The sequence below is a fragment of the Sebastes umbrosus genome, chromosome 23, assembly GCF_015220745.1.
Source record: "Sebastes umbrosus isolate fSebUmb1 chromosome 23, fSebUmb1.pri, whole genome shotgun sequence".
NCBI lineage: Eukaryota > Metazoa > Chordata > Actinopteri > Perciformes > Sebastidae > Sebastes > Sebastes umbrosus.
In genome coordinates this window covers 3,693,793-3,709,288 of record NC_051291.1, presented here as the reverse complement: position 1 = coordinate 3,709,288, position 15,496 = coordinate 3,693,793, and the positions used below count along the sequence as shown (strand labels likewise).

The following is a 15,496-nucleotide window of genomic DNA, read 5'->3' as shown; positions in this document are numbered from 1 at the left end:
TCTCATTTTTCAGTCAACTGTTTCCATAAGAAACGTCAAGTAATTGGACGCATTTCTAAGAATAACTGCAGTATGATTATAGTTTAGATTTGCTAACTGTTTAAAATGTCTGTGACTTTAAAATGAGATAAAATGACTCACCAGCAGCGTACATGACCGCGAGCATGATGGAGGAGATCCACGCGATCTGACTGTAGGAGGCATCGAAGATGATCTGGATGTCTTTGAAGTACACCGTGATGGCCTTGGGGAAGGCGTACGAGAAGCCGATGGAGATGAAAGATGCCAACACCACAGCCCACCCCCAACCGCCGTCTGGTGGGGGCACGGCGGGGGTACTCGTGGCTGGGGGCGGCATCGCTGGCCCAACCTCGACGCTGACTAGTCACTGCAACGACAGACAAGAAGCGGAGATTAAGGGTTAGGGTTAGAAATGAATTAACCTCAATCTGAGCAGTTGTTGATAGGAAAAAGTCACAGCTCACTACTGATAATATACATATCAGATCAGCAGCTGCAGCTCTTATTGACAGTATACAGACGGCTGTGGGATTATAAAGGAAGTGAAAAGCATTGTCCGCCCATTTACATGAACAAATGCCAGCAGTAATACGACACGAGAAGGACAAGGACATAACAGAGGGCCGTATCCTGGAGAAGAAGCACACACACAGTACTAATTATGCGTCTCAGAGAGCATGCACTCACTCTACCTGAGAGACCAGACTTGCCGCGCCCACTATTCACCTTGAACGCCTACAAGTTCTCAAGCAGTTATGGAAACAGGGCAGAGGCCGTCAGCTGATAGAAGCGTTTCAAACCAGGTGCTGCTGTGTACAAAGCAAACACGCCCTAATTACATGTAGAGAGAGCCAAGGGTGGCACTTGTTGTCCACAACCACACTTACCACACCTTCATAGTGCAAAATGGTCAGCTGTTGCGCTCCAGCCGTTTTTATTAGCTTCCCTTTTCTAATCAGCCAGGAATAGCTTACTGGCAGACAATTTGGTTGTTTGACATCAATGAACATGAAGAAACAGGTTTCCTCATGTTTTGCATCGCAGCATCACACATGAGCAATTATGTGAGATTAACAGAGCTAGATGCGGTTACTAATAATTGCCACCGGTGATTGCAACAGCAGCTACCTGTATCAGAACAGAGACAAAGTTAAAGGGACGCTCCATTTTACACATCGAGGTCAGTTGACTTGTCATCGTTCTACCACTCACTGAAAAAACACTATAATGTATACAGTATGGTATATTGTGTTCTGTGGCTGTGGAGGGAGCTTTCTGAAGTCTGATGATGTCATCGGAGTTGCATTATGGGAATCTGAGGAGCTCTCCTTTTTGGATTTTGACGCATACAAAGGGTCTAAAAGTGAGGATATCTCGGCCTCTGCTGCTCCAATTTTTGCTTTTCAATTTATGTTTCCCTCCAACTTTATGGAAGTGCTGTACTAAAAATACCACTGAACCGCCCCTTTTAAATTGTTTATTTTCAATTTGCAAACATATCAGAATTTCCTATCCGTGGTAAAGCAGCTAAATTTGAAAATGCATCTTTTATTCTCTTCTCTTAACCCAGTGTTTTTGACGATGATCTCCACTCAAAATGTACAACGTCAGTATACATACAGTCGCAGTGTGGACGATGAAATGTTGTGATTTACTGGAAATCAAGGTGGACTGCGCTTGCTTTTTACTAGGGCTGCAACTAACAATTATTTTCATTCATTTATTGTTTTGTCTGTAAAATTTCAGAAAATAAAGATTATGTTAGATTTCCCACAGCCCAGAGATGTATTCAAAATCCTCGTTTTATTCCATCAACATACCAATACCCCAAACTTCTACTTCGGGCTGACACGAATGCTTCGAAGCCTCGATCGTTGTCATGGAAATCGACCTCCAAATCAGTATTCGAATGCTTTGAATTTATTTGTTTAGCTTTGAAGAGTTTTGAAAATGTATCACCGAAGCTTTGAAGCCCAAAAACAAAAATGTTCAGGACAGCCCTACTTATACTATCATATAAGACAGATAAGAAAAGCATCACATCCTCACATTTCAGAAGCTGTAACCAGCAAATGTTCTGCTTTTTTTGCATGAAAAAAAAGTTAAAATTACTAAAATTATTATCACTATTATAGCTCTACTTATCACCATGATTTACACATCTTTAAAAACACATGAACTGCGTTTTAAAACCAATCCACACTAGTTTGAACATAACTCATGAGCCTTGCTGCATTTAAACACAAACACATGTAAGTGTTTAGGCACAAAAAGACACTGGCCCAACAAATTAAACAAATTAAAACCCTTATTATTATGTATAATAGTATTACACTAAGTTGTTTCTTAAACCAAACATTGTATTCCATGTGAAATCTAGTGTAAAAAAATGTTTTTTTGCATTATGAGTTCAGTATTTCTGTGGCAAACATAAATTAGAGTTGAATCTGAATGCTAAACTAAGACGTTTTGGTGCTTCTGTTGCTGACAAATAAGACCCAACACTGGGTATTTGTTGGTGGAAGTTTACATTTACAAACATCAGAGCCTTACGAAGGAAATGGACACTTCAGAGCGTCTGTAAATGACCCGCGAACATCAGCTAACAACATCAATAAATGATGTCTCTCTCTTTTTGCCAGATCAGGTTGCGACGTTGATGACTAGACTCACACATACTGAGATCTATAAGTGTCAACAGGAAGCAATTAGTGGGAGGACTCACACATTTGGCAAGTGTTAAAAAACATAAATAAACTTGTCACTAGAAAGAAAGAAATATGGAAAATAAGGAGTAGTTGCTGGCCTGTATGGAGGCCGGAGAGTGCCAGCAAAATAATTATAAACTTGTTGACGGGTGTGTTCCAAAATAAGACGGTTGCTTTCACATTATAGGTCCTGTAGCATTGGAACATTGGTATTGGTAGGTAGTACCTGGTTTTAACCGGATGGGATGACTGAATCCTAACAAAACATCTTGTGCTAAAACCGGCCTAGTGAATGGAAATATAATCCCCTGCGTATATCCGTTGTATTGCCCCTTTAATCAAAGTTAGAGATTATGCCTGTCCATACTGTGGGTCTAATCCACGCTAATCAGATTACAGACTGTCCGCAGCAGCACTCGGCGTAGATACTGGTTTTGATTGATCGAACGTGACGACAATGCGCGGACAAACCTCAGAACTCATAAGCAGCTTAGGTTGATGGGCTCGAATATGAAGTTCCAAACAGATTGACTATAAAAGAGCAGCTAAAGGAGATGAGACGAGGCGCACTTTCAGACGACGCTTGACGAATTCGGGTTTATGATCAACCTTAGAAGTCAAACAAAGCAAAGTCACCGTTGAGTCACTACAATGTCAACACTTCCTCTTTGCTTTAGAAGCCCAGAACCCTCATCATGTGCCGTCTCCGCTGTGTCCTTCAACCAGTTCCAGACGCCACTGACTAAAAGAGCAGCTGACAAGAGGAGTGACTGACAGGCGGCGTTCACATGTTCTGAACTGCAAATTAAAAACACAGGGTGAGCACCGAGTCAAATGGAACGCCGGTGACACCAAGGTGCCTGAAAATATCCATCACTTCTGTCTACACCCACTTGAAAGAGTTCAGCATCACTTGAAAGACAATTTTGGAAAGATTAGGTTATAAATCTGCAACCAGCAGCACTTAATAGATACGGTTTAAAGGTCCCATATTATAAAAAAGTGAGATTTTAATGTTTTTTTATTATAAAGCAGGCTTAAGTCCTATATAAATACTGTGAAAGTATCGAAACACTCAATCCACAGGGAGATACACACAGCCCGTATTCAGAAACTCTGCATTTGAAACAAGCTGTCAGGATTTCTGTCCATTTGTGATGTCACAAATATACAATATTTAGACCCTTGACACAATTTTTAACGTAAACATTCTAAATCTGTCCCCAGTTTATTCCTGGTTTCAGTGTATGTTAATGACATCAGCTGACAGGAAGTACACATGGACCCAAGCTGTTGCTTAGCAACGCAATTCTGTTGCAATTCTGTCAAAATGCACTAAAACGGAGCGTTTCAGACAGAGGGTGAATACAGGCATATTCAGTCCGACAGTATGAGGAATATAAAGTTTTTTTTTAACATTACAGCATGTAAACATGTTCTAGTAGAAACATAAAATACAAGTAGTAACCTGAAAATGAGCATATGGGACCTTTAAAAAGGGACTGTATGTAAGTTTTTACACATATAATTGTTCTAACAGTGTGCAACGATCGCTAACGTTCGGTTAGAAATGGAGTCCGCTAACGCCAACAAACGACCGGCCCCATCACAACTACAAACTCCACGGAAGCACAAAAAAAATAAAAGTTATATCTAGTGAAGCCCGTCTTGGACCTTCGATTCATGGAGTGACCTTCGTTTGGTTTTTGGGTATCAAAACGGATCCCTGAACAAGCAATTTCTGATCCTTACATATAGCCCCTTTAAAAAGGTTAATTTATTGTCATTGTACAACACAGGGTTGCGCAACAAAATGCAGTTGTAGTCCCTTTATGCTACATAAGAAAAAACTAAAACTATTTGTTATGGTGGCGTGTGAAGGATGAGTTGAGGAGTCTCACAGCTTGAGGAAAGAAGCCGCTATCTAGTCAGCAGATACTCACAGATACGCTCTGCGCAGGCACCTTACCTCACCGATATCACTCATGCTCAGTAGATGGGCACCAGTGATGTTCTGGGTGGTTTTAATCATCTACTGCAGATGAGCCGTGCACATCCCATGCCCGTTTGTCAGGATGCTTCCTATTGCTCATCTGTAAAAGTTAACAAGAACTTGGCAGGGGAATTTTGCCTTCTTATATATCCTTAAAGGTCCCATATCATGCTCATTTTAAGGTTCATACTTGTATTTTGTGTTTCTAATAGAACATGTTTACATGCTGTAATGTTAAAAAAACCTGTCTGCCTGAATATACCTGTATTTACTCTCTGTCTGAAACGCTCCGTTTTAGTGCATGTCAACAGAATTGCGTTGTTTGTTTTGCAGTTTGGGTCCATGTTTACTTCCTGTCAGCTGATGTTGTTTACATGCACTGTAACAGGAAATAAATTGGGACACATTCAGAATGTTTATTTTTAAAACCAAGTAATGGACTAAATATTGTATATTTGTGACATCACAAATGGACAGAAATCCTGACAGCTTGTTTCAAACACAATTTCTGTATACAGGCTGTGTGTATTTCTCCGTATATTGAGCATTTTGATAGTTTAACAGTATTTATAAAGCACTTAAACCTGCTTTATAATATAAAAGACATGAAAATCTCACTTTTTACAATATTGGACCTTTAACAATACAACCATTTTTTAGCTTTTTTTCCCTCCAGGATGGAGATGTGTGATCTACCTAGCTGATATTACACCCAGAGACAGCTGACTGATGCACTATGACCGGGGTATCAGACGGCTCTCTATAATCTACACGCTGTTAAACATTATTACATTTGACTGGCGATAACCAGCTCGGTTACGTCACTTCTTTCAGACCACCGTGTCCCAGTGAACGTTCAGAGACGAGGCTGGATAAACATCCGAGTGTTTGCTCTGCAGGTTTACGGAAGTTGGTCGTACCTCAGATACACTGAGGACGGCTCCTGTCTGGGTCAAGGGCCTCGCCAAGGTTTAATGAGGTCGTGTCGAACCTCTTCTAATCCTATACCATCAATTTAGTAAAAACTCAAAAACAGATCAATTCCCATTTTAACATCAAGTAACTAAACTGAAAATCCTCAAATCTGCAACAAGTAAAATCAAACCTCAGCAGCAAGTAATTAAAACTGAAAAGGTTTCATTCAATTCAAACACCCCAAACTGGAAAATAGTTCATTCAAATACTCAAATATTTAAAACAGTTAAACAACCAACTCAGTTCAAACACTTAAAACTGAGACATCTCATTAGAATCAAACACCATAGGCTGAAAAACAAATTATACCTGACAAATATTGACTTCAGCATAACACAGTCAGCTGTAACTATTCAATTTAGCATCACTCATTCAAACCAAAGATGTTTAATTCAACATGTGACACTTCAGTAGTAACTTTGCAATTTAGCATTAATTTAGTATCCTAATTTTTGTAAAACCGTTAAGCCTATCTCAAGGGATTTCTTACCGTTGGTGTTGACGCTGTGGCTTTCAGAGAGAGGACCGAAACCAGGGACTTTAAAGCAGATTGAACGTACAACCTGTTTTTATTTAAAAAGCCTAACAAATATATGCTGCTATGACAATTCTAGAAAAATCCTTCCTCTCTACCTCTAACAAAGCAGTAAAAAAAAAATGGCAAAATGCCAAAAAGAAAAGAAGAGCTGGAACAGGCAAAAACGAAAATGAAAAAGAAGAGCCTGCTTGTACTCAACCAAAATTATCAAAACATTAAAAAATAAATTAATAAAGATGTGTTTCCTTTTTATACACTATGGAGCACACGGAAGAAGCTTATACTATTTCTATACCCATCTAAAAAATGCTCAACTAGCTGAATTGTAACCAGTTATAACTCTCTTTAATCACTCATTAGGCATGAAGGTCAAAGGGCTTGGATGTCTGTCGCAGCCGGAGCGTTCTACCAGCGGAAAGTTAAAACAGGAAGTTTTGAAGAGTGCCAGCTGCACCATGACCCAAATATCACATGCAAAATATCAAAAGCGAAAAATGCAAAAAAATGGTAAAAAATGGTCCCCAGCAAAAAGGGGAATCATTTATTTTCAATGTAATTCCATCCATAAGTCATAAGCCATAATAAATGACTAAGTGTATGATTATTTTGGTCATCTTATCAAAAGGGGGTCTGTGGTTTAATCTGTGTCAGTTTAGGGGTCATTGACGTGAAAGAGTTTGAAAAGCCACTGGCCTGGGCTAACGGTCACTCTGGGTCATCAACAGGTTGGGAGGATGCTGGGGTCAAGTGTGAGCTTCCGTTGCTGTGGCAACTGGCAGAGCGTGTGTGTGTCCAGCTGTGTCGCTCTTTAAAGAGCAGGCGAGAAAGCAGACAAATGAGTATTGAAAACGGTTTCAATTCAGAATCAATGATCAAAATATTTAGACTGTTAATCAATTCAAATATTTAATCGCGATTAATTGCATGATTGTCCATGATTTTTTATCTGTTCAAAATATACCATAAAGGAAAATTTGTCAAGTATTTAATACTATTATCAACATGGGAGTGGACAAATATGCTGCTTTATGCAAATGTATGTATATATTTATTATTGGAAATCAATTAACAACACAAAACAATAACAGATATTGACCAGAAACCCTCACAGGTGCATGTGATTGTCATAAAGTGGGCATGTCTGTAAAGGGGAGACTCGTGGGTACCCAGAGAACCCATTTTCGTTCACATATCTTGAGGTCAGAGGTCAAGGGACCCCTTTGAAAATGGCCATGACAGTTTTTCCTTCGTTTTTTTTAGCGTAACTTTGTAGCGTTATTTAGCCTCCTTTGCGACGAGCTAGTATGACAATAGCCCGGTATCGATTACGTTAATTAAAGATATTTCCGTATGGATCAAAGTGGTGACATTGTCATCCATTACAGCCACAACCCTAGCCTGGCTAAAAGAAAAGGATTATCATTGATTAATCTGATTAATCAATTGCTACAGTGTCAAAAAAAATTACGAAAATTCATCACAAGCACACAAAGTCATGTCCTAAATGGCTCGTTGAATTCACAGAACGGAGAGATGGAATCCTGTTTCCGAGGCTGGGGGAGAATCATCACCAGGTACAGTTAAGACCCGCAGTTAAAAAACACCTGAACCATGGAAACACACACATTAAGGCTCGCCCTTGTGTGTTGCTGGGTCGAACACACGGTTTGTTTTGGTCCGATGCCCTCTGCGTGTACTTGAGATTGACTGGTTGCCTTCACATTGGTGAGCCTATTCAAACAACGGAGCTGAGTAAGTGAACAGCAAGCAACCAGAATAGTGTTTCTATAATCAAATCATCCAACTGGCAAAAAGCTAATCAGGCTGAGTTACACAGTATCTACACTATAAGAGTGTGTGTCCGTCTGTGTGACCTCCAAAGACATCACTTAGTCTCTTTGCCGGGAAGCCTAAAAGACTGCATTCTTTGCAGCATGGACAGACACAGGATCTCAGGTTTAATTCAGCTGAGACCCCGGTGTTGTATTTCAGGTGAGTTTCAGTAAAAGGAGGGGTTATATGGGTGTGGCTGTCAAGGTGAGAGGCCCGAGGCAACAACGGGCTCATGCACATAGACATGTAAAGAAAGGCCTGGGTGGAGCTGAGGAGGGATAAGTAACCTTTAAAAGAAAACACACACTAGCAGACGTGTGTGAAATGTGTGACATTATGCGATATGCTGAGTATTGCGATAAGATATATTGGGATTTATTACCTTTTTTCAATTGCAATTTCTGCAGTTTGTCAACATCTGTTTTATCTTATAAAGATACAGTTTTCACTCTGTTCATCTCAGAGTTTTCATTCACGTAACTTGAGGTCAGAGGTCAAGGGACCACCTTTGAAAATGGCCATACCAGTTTTTCCTCGCCAAAATTTAGCGTAACTTTGGAGCGTTATTTGGCGTTCTTCCTGACACGCTAACGTGACATGGTTGGTACCAATAGATTCTTTAGGTTTTCTAGTTTCATATGATATCATCATATAACTTTAAGACTGAGCCCGCTACAACCTCTGAAAGACAGAATAGAGGCTGGGCCTGCCGGCGGGTCATCAGATTCTTAGGAGGTTAATAGTTCATATAATAAAAGACTGACACCTGATGTCCGTGTATCGATACAATATTGTAAAATACCGTATGCTACTTCTTCCTCCACCTCTGCAAAACATCCATACCTATTGTTTTCCTTGTAAGCCCACACACTTGGTGGCGTTAGCCCCCAAAGAGGCGTGCTAACACTTCACAGCTGTTAAATGCTACACTACGTTCACCAGGTAGTCGGTAACTTTTTCTGTTGTTTGGTCAGATTGTGTAGATTCGGGATTAACTGAGCTTCTTTGCTGAAAACAGCTGCCTGCGTCTGGAAACGACGCCAATGAGAGCCGTGAGACTCAACCAAAACAGTAAAGTTGTGGGCCGCGAAATCAAAACAGTAAGCTGAAAGATGCTAAAATGCTCCATAAAGCTGAGTGGAACTGCAGATGCTCTGTGGGTTCATCACTACAAGTGACCCTTTTCATAATACACACAATCATTTGATCCTTTGTTAATATAATAATAATAATGAGTAGTGCAGCTTTAAGCCTATCTCTCTTAAGCTGGGCAAACAGTACACTGGATGATTTTAGAAATGTTGTTGTGTAATTCCTGCTCCTACTGTACGAGTAGATTGTTTGCAATGTAAAGCCAAAGCTCACAATTTACATGTGTGTGCTCACACTGTACAGTCCAATAGTCAGCCACGAACGGAGTGCTCAAACTGTACGTGTAAGATAGAAAAACACGCCCGTCGGCCTGTTGACAGTTGTCAATAAAGATTAGTTTGAAAGCTCCGAGGCAGGTAAAGTTAGTTTGTTTTGTTGGTTTGTACAGGTCACAATGCTAACAAGGCAGAAACGTGCTACCTTGATCATCTGTGCCATCCTGTCTGCTGAAACGTCTATAAAACATATGGACTCGCAGGTGGCTAGGTAGGTAGACAATATGGCTTGTCCAATTTGCAGAGAGAATTGAAGGGAAGCTAACTACGTTTTACTGTATCAATGTATATTGTTATCTTGATAGCTATGATGTCAGAAATTCATCCGACTGTCCGACGGCCGATCAGGAGGATTAATCGGTCCTCGGTCCCTCCCGTACACTGCACGGCAAACGACGCCTGATGAAGCTGAAATTGGGTCCGACTCTAAAATGAGTCGTGCGGCTCAAATAACTGAAGAAATAACTCTCAAACACCACCAAGATTAGATTTTACAGTACATCTATTTTACCTATTTTATTCCTCAAGTGTAAAACCTCTGTTTATATTTATTTATAACATCCACTCTACCTGTTTTATTTGCTTTATAACTGTGTGTTTTACCTGCCTCGTTAAGTCTTGTCAAATATTTGTTTTAAAGCACTGACCAGAAGTGGCAACTGTGAATCTCGTTGTATTTAATACGATGACAATTAAGCTTTCTATTCTATTCTATTCTATTTGTTGGAGGAATTATCATTTTTGTATGAAGGTCAATTATAAATTACTGGGATGGGAAGATAACTCACTTTATATTTTGACAGAAACTGGGACTTGAATACAGTTCGACTGTTTGGAGCCGGCCTTTAATGACAGAATTCCTCCCTTCCATTCCTCACTGATTAAAGCTTTCTTTTAGCTTCTTATTTGCTAAATGGACTTCACTGATAGTCAAAGGTCGGCCAGTGATTACTTGATAATGGTTTCTTAATGTGGGCTTTTTGTGACGCTCTGTAGGACTTGAAGTGTAAAGAATGACAACAGAAAGTAAGCAGATTGACAGATGCATGAGTGGGAACATGACTAAATCATATGTTTTACGATACATATCTTTGAAATTACAGGCAAGCGTGATATTAGTTGAGACCTTGAACAGCAGGAGAATTCAACAGTTAAATGCTGTTTGGATAAACCGGTCAGACTCTACAAAAAGGAAACCTGACCTCTAAGAGTCAGCGGCTACCAGCGTGACCCTCACACCACACCACCCGCCCCCACCCCATGCCTCACGGGACTTTAAGTTATGGCAACGCAAGGTAACCTTCGAGCAACACTACTCACTTTGTTGTAGAAACAGTTCATCATTAACCCAATCAGCAACACTCTGAATGTTGATGACGGAAGCACAAGTTTCATTCTTCTTATCAGCATCTAATCTCCCCACAGTGACCCCTTGAAACACACGTGACCTTCATCCCGAGCACCAACGAAACAGGGGGAAGATGCAACAGAAACTCCGTCTGAAAGCTGCTTTCTGATGCAGCGGACGTCTTCACATTCAAATATACTATAATACCCTTTCTACTGAATTGTTAGCTACTGAAATTTGAAATCTGGAGATGAAACCTTGATTTAAAAAACCTTTCAAGTGGTCTAATGAGTCTCCAAGCCACGTTTACGCAGCGCTCCTTGGCAGCTTGGTACTGACATCAAGACATGCCATTTGTTAAAACAAAAAGGACTCATGCGTCACAACTACACCGTTGTGGACACAATAGCATGCTGGGATTCAGTCCGTACATTTCACTTTTTTTCCATGTGGGCCTGCCAACACCCACATTCAGCATCCAATCAAAAGCTCCCGCTTCCCTCCACACCTCTGAACACGCCGTGAAGGTCAGAGGCTCTGATCTCTGTTACATCTTTTGTTTTAACACGTAGAGCCTTCAGCTTTCATCACCTGAAGCAAAAGCACGGATATTATGTGCTCATATAGGAGATTAAATATCACACATTTAGCATTTAACAGAGCATCTCCTCACTGCAGCCAGGTTGTAAAGTCAGTATATGCAGTACAAAATGAGGCTTTGATTCTTAAAATTGTATTTCTAGTCAAAGAAATTAAGAAATCCAACTACAGAAACTTTAACAGTGACTCCGAGGAAGAAGACTTCTTAAATTTACCCACACAGTTTGATTGACGTGATCTCTGGGTGGTAAAGTGCTTAATTAAAACCCTGTCAGTTACCAATTAGCCACTTCTCACTGCTTATAAAGTGGTTTGACTTGCAGTTTTTCCATAAAAATCTAGACTTCTAATTATATTTATACATCATTTATTTATTTATTAACTTTTTTTGTGTGATGAGCGGGACATTTTAATCAACATGTCAGTGCTCTCTAGTGGAGAAGCGATTAAATGATGACACTTACTGTCTAAATTACTCCAAAAACTAGTTTCTGTAGTGCAATTTCTTATCAGTTATATCACCAATAAGGTAACATCCACTGATATATCTACCTGGCTGACTTATTGGTGTAGCTCTTCTTCTAATATGGTCTCTACGCTTCAAAATTCTCCAAAATTTCCGAACTAAAAAAATGACCTTTGTTGCATCAGACCCGGGCACCGGGCTCAGTTTTAAAGCTAGAGTGAAGATACTGGTGTCATATGAAATAAGAAAACCTAAGGAATCCATTGGTACCAACCATGTCATACTAGCTTCATAGGAAGGAGGTTAAATAACGCTCCAAAGTTATGCTAAATTTTGGCGAGGAAAAACTGACGTGGACATTTTCAAAGGGGTCCCTTGACCTCTGACCTCCAGATCAGTGAATGTAAATGGGTTCTCTGGGTACCCACGAGTCTCCCCTTTACAGACATGCCCACTTTATGATAATCACATGCAGTTTGGGGCAAGTCATAGTCAAGTCAGCACACTGACACACTGACAGCTGTTGTTGCCTGTTGGGCTGCAGTTTGCCATGTTATGATTTGAGCATATTGTTTTATGCTAAATGCAGTACCTGTGAGGGTTTCTGGACAATATCTGTCATTGATTAGTGTTGTTAACTGATTTACAATAATAAATATATACATACATTTGCATAAAGCAGCATATTTGCCCACTCCCATGTTGATAAGAGTATTAAATATTTGACAAATCTCCCTTTAAGGTACATTTTGAACAGATAAAAAATGTGAGATTAACTATGGACAAACATGCGATTAATTGCGATCAGTCTCTGTATTTACCTTTTTTGTTTTATACATTATCATGTGTTAAACATGGAGTCATATTTGGAGGGAAATCTGTTGAATGCATCTTTACGCAACAGGAAGAGGGTGCTGTTCTTCCAGAGCAGACTGAGCTATAAATGACCTTTATGGGTGTACTAAAGGTTGCCAATCATCTCACCAATGAACTCATTTATTATAATATTAAAAATAAGGTGTATAGATCTTGGACAACTAATTTGGATGTTTAGTTTCTAGGTCATTGTTAAGTGTTAACTTGTTCTTAATGTGGAGTACAAAGCTTTGTTCTGTATCAGGCGGTTTCGTTTGCACAAAGCACGTTTGTGTCCACAATAAGCGTCCCCCAGGGAATATGCAAAGAGGTCCTGAAGCTGATGTCTGAGCCAAACGTAAGACAAACACACAGAGAAAAGTCTTCATACCCGCGAGGTATACAGGAGCACAACCCTGTCAGTCAGTGCTGCACAGTATATACTATGTGAGGAGAACCTCACCAACCAAATATGCCAAAAATGTCGGCCTTTAACACCTGGGTAATGAAAGAGAGGGAGAAAGTCTGTCAAAAAAAGGTGTGACACGAATGTTCCTGCCCATATGATCAAAGAGGCCTCTGCTTTTCAGGGAAACAAACTGTGTGGACAATGACAACCGAAGAATGTTTAGGTTACCTGCAGACTGAAACTACACTAAAGACACCGTTAAATAACAAGAAAAACAAGGCCGAGACAAATAACCATCTCGCCTTTAGGGCAAAGGGCAGGAACTAGAAAGCCTGGAGGTCAAAGGAGCAGCCTCAACCTAAAGAGAAGCAGCGACACCCCCCATCCATGAATACATTCAAACAGCCACCAAACACTGTTTCTACTGTAGTTCCAAAGGAGCCTCCTCCAATACAAACAGCATCATTTAAAAAATATATATATATATATATATATATATATATATATATATATTTATATATATATATATATATATATATATATAGTGGTGCCTTCAAATGGTTTTTCTCTTGTTGTGTTCACAACCTCGTAAGTGGAAACTTTCTGAAAGCTCACGAGTCCATGGAAGTTAATTTTTCAGTGCATAATAAGTTAATATATTGTACTATTTGTCGTAACTAGGGATGCACCGATACCACTTTTTTTCAGACGGAGTACAAGTACTTACATTTGGGTACTCGCCGATACCGAGTACCGATACGAGTACTTCTCTGTGCCAAAAGACCCTCGTGAACAGCCAGCTGGAGGTTGTGAGCGACACACGACAGGCCGGGGAGTCCCGCCTACGAAGCGGTTCGCTGCGACCGGCTCTAGGTCGGCTTGGAAAGGCTCGGGGCGAAGGTGGCTCGTGGGGCCGTGGCCAAAGTGCTCGCTGCGCCCTTTCTCCCCGCCGGGGAGGAACGGGGCCCCCTGCTCCCGTTGCAACTGTCGACCGGGGCGGACTGTCCTCAACCGCGTCGTGCCCACGTAAAAGGCGCCAGGGGTCTGCGGCGATGTCTGCAACCCACCGGACCCGTCTTGAAACACGGACCAAGGAGTCTAACGCACGCACGAGTCAGAGGGTGCAAACAAAACCCCGTGGTGCAATGAAAGTGAGGGCTGGCGCGTGCCAGCTACGGTGGGATCCCGGTGGGAGCCGGCCCGTGACGTTACTGTAGAGTGGTATCGGTGCCGTTGTATTGGAGCTGTTTTGCGAGTACGAGTACATGAGCACAGTATCGGACCCGATCCCCGATACTGGTATCGGTGCATCCCTAGTCCTATATTGTTTTTCTTCGGAATTTTATAATCGGTCTGAGGAAAATGCTGCTATTCCCAACGACCTCATCTTCTTCCTCTGTCATTATGTCTTTGCATTTACTGCATTATGTTACCCACTTGCTAGCTTGCTAAATCGTTACCCTCTGTGGCTTCTAGATGCCAACAGCAACGTTAATATTGCCGTTGCTTAGCAGCGGCGTTCTTGCGACTTAACCACTTGAAGCATACCCAACTTCCTGTGTTGTAAACACGAGCTCTGGAGCTTCATTTTGAAGGCACCATACAGTACACTCCAAAAATGTCCTCACCAAGAAGAGAACTTTGTAAAATGCTGATAGAAAGTTGGTGCAGACTGTGTGTTAATATGGAATATGAAAACATGCTTTTTCACTTTCTTGGTGAGAATTAAATGAGATGATTGACACCACTACCACGTGTGTACAGTAAATATGAAGCTACCAGCAGCAGATGGTTAGCTCCAGGAAGTGACTGCACCTGGCAGAGGAAGATATAGTCCAGCACACACCCCCATAAAACCACACATCTCTGGGGGTTTTTACAGTTCAGTTTGTGTACAGATTAAACAAAGGAGATATAACGTGTTAATTAGAAACGTTAGGTGCTGGGAGGTGGATTATATTATTAAAAATTATTACAAATATTTTTTTAAATGTTTAGGCTAATGTTAAAGCAAAAAATGTGAGAAAGAAAATAAAACAAACTGACTCATTTAAATACATAGAGGCGTTTTGTTGATACAGCTTATGGAGGCTGGTGTAAGCTTTTAGGTAAATAAAGGAGGCGTTAACTATGTTTAGGTAACAATACGGTTTAGATAACATTACAAAGTAAGTTCTCTGACTGTATGACTCTTTCTACACTATATTTTTTATAATTTTAGCTGACTCTTACATCCTATAATTGTATCTTGTTCATGTAAAAATGACACTAACTTGTAATGCTCTTCAAAAGCAAACTACTTGCATGAGAGGTGAATACAAAT

At 40.5% G+C, this 15,496-nt stretch overlaps 1 protein-coding gene across 2 annotated transcripts in view; it reads right to left on the bottom strand.

Annotated features, from left to right (window-relative positions):
• LOC119482969 (monocarboxylate transporter 2-like) overlaps positions 1-15,496 on the bottom strand; it is a 31,824-nt gene that overhangs the window by 15,462 nt on the left and 866 nt on the right. The window contains exons 1-2 of one of the 2 annotated variants that reach the window (XM_037760884.1): positions 6,188-6,612; positions 142-388 (exon numbers count right to left, since the gene is read on the bottom strand). In XM_037760884.1, the coding sequence (XP_037616812.1) occupies positions 142-358 (217 nt within the window). In that variant the 5' untranslated portion in view covers positions 359-388; positions 6,188-6,612. Of the gene's footprint in view, positions 1-141; positions 392-6,187; positions 6,613-15,496 lie in introns of those variants that run through there. The other variant, XM_037760883.1, reaches the window with a different exon arrangement.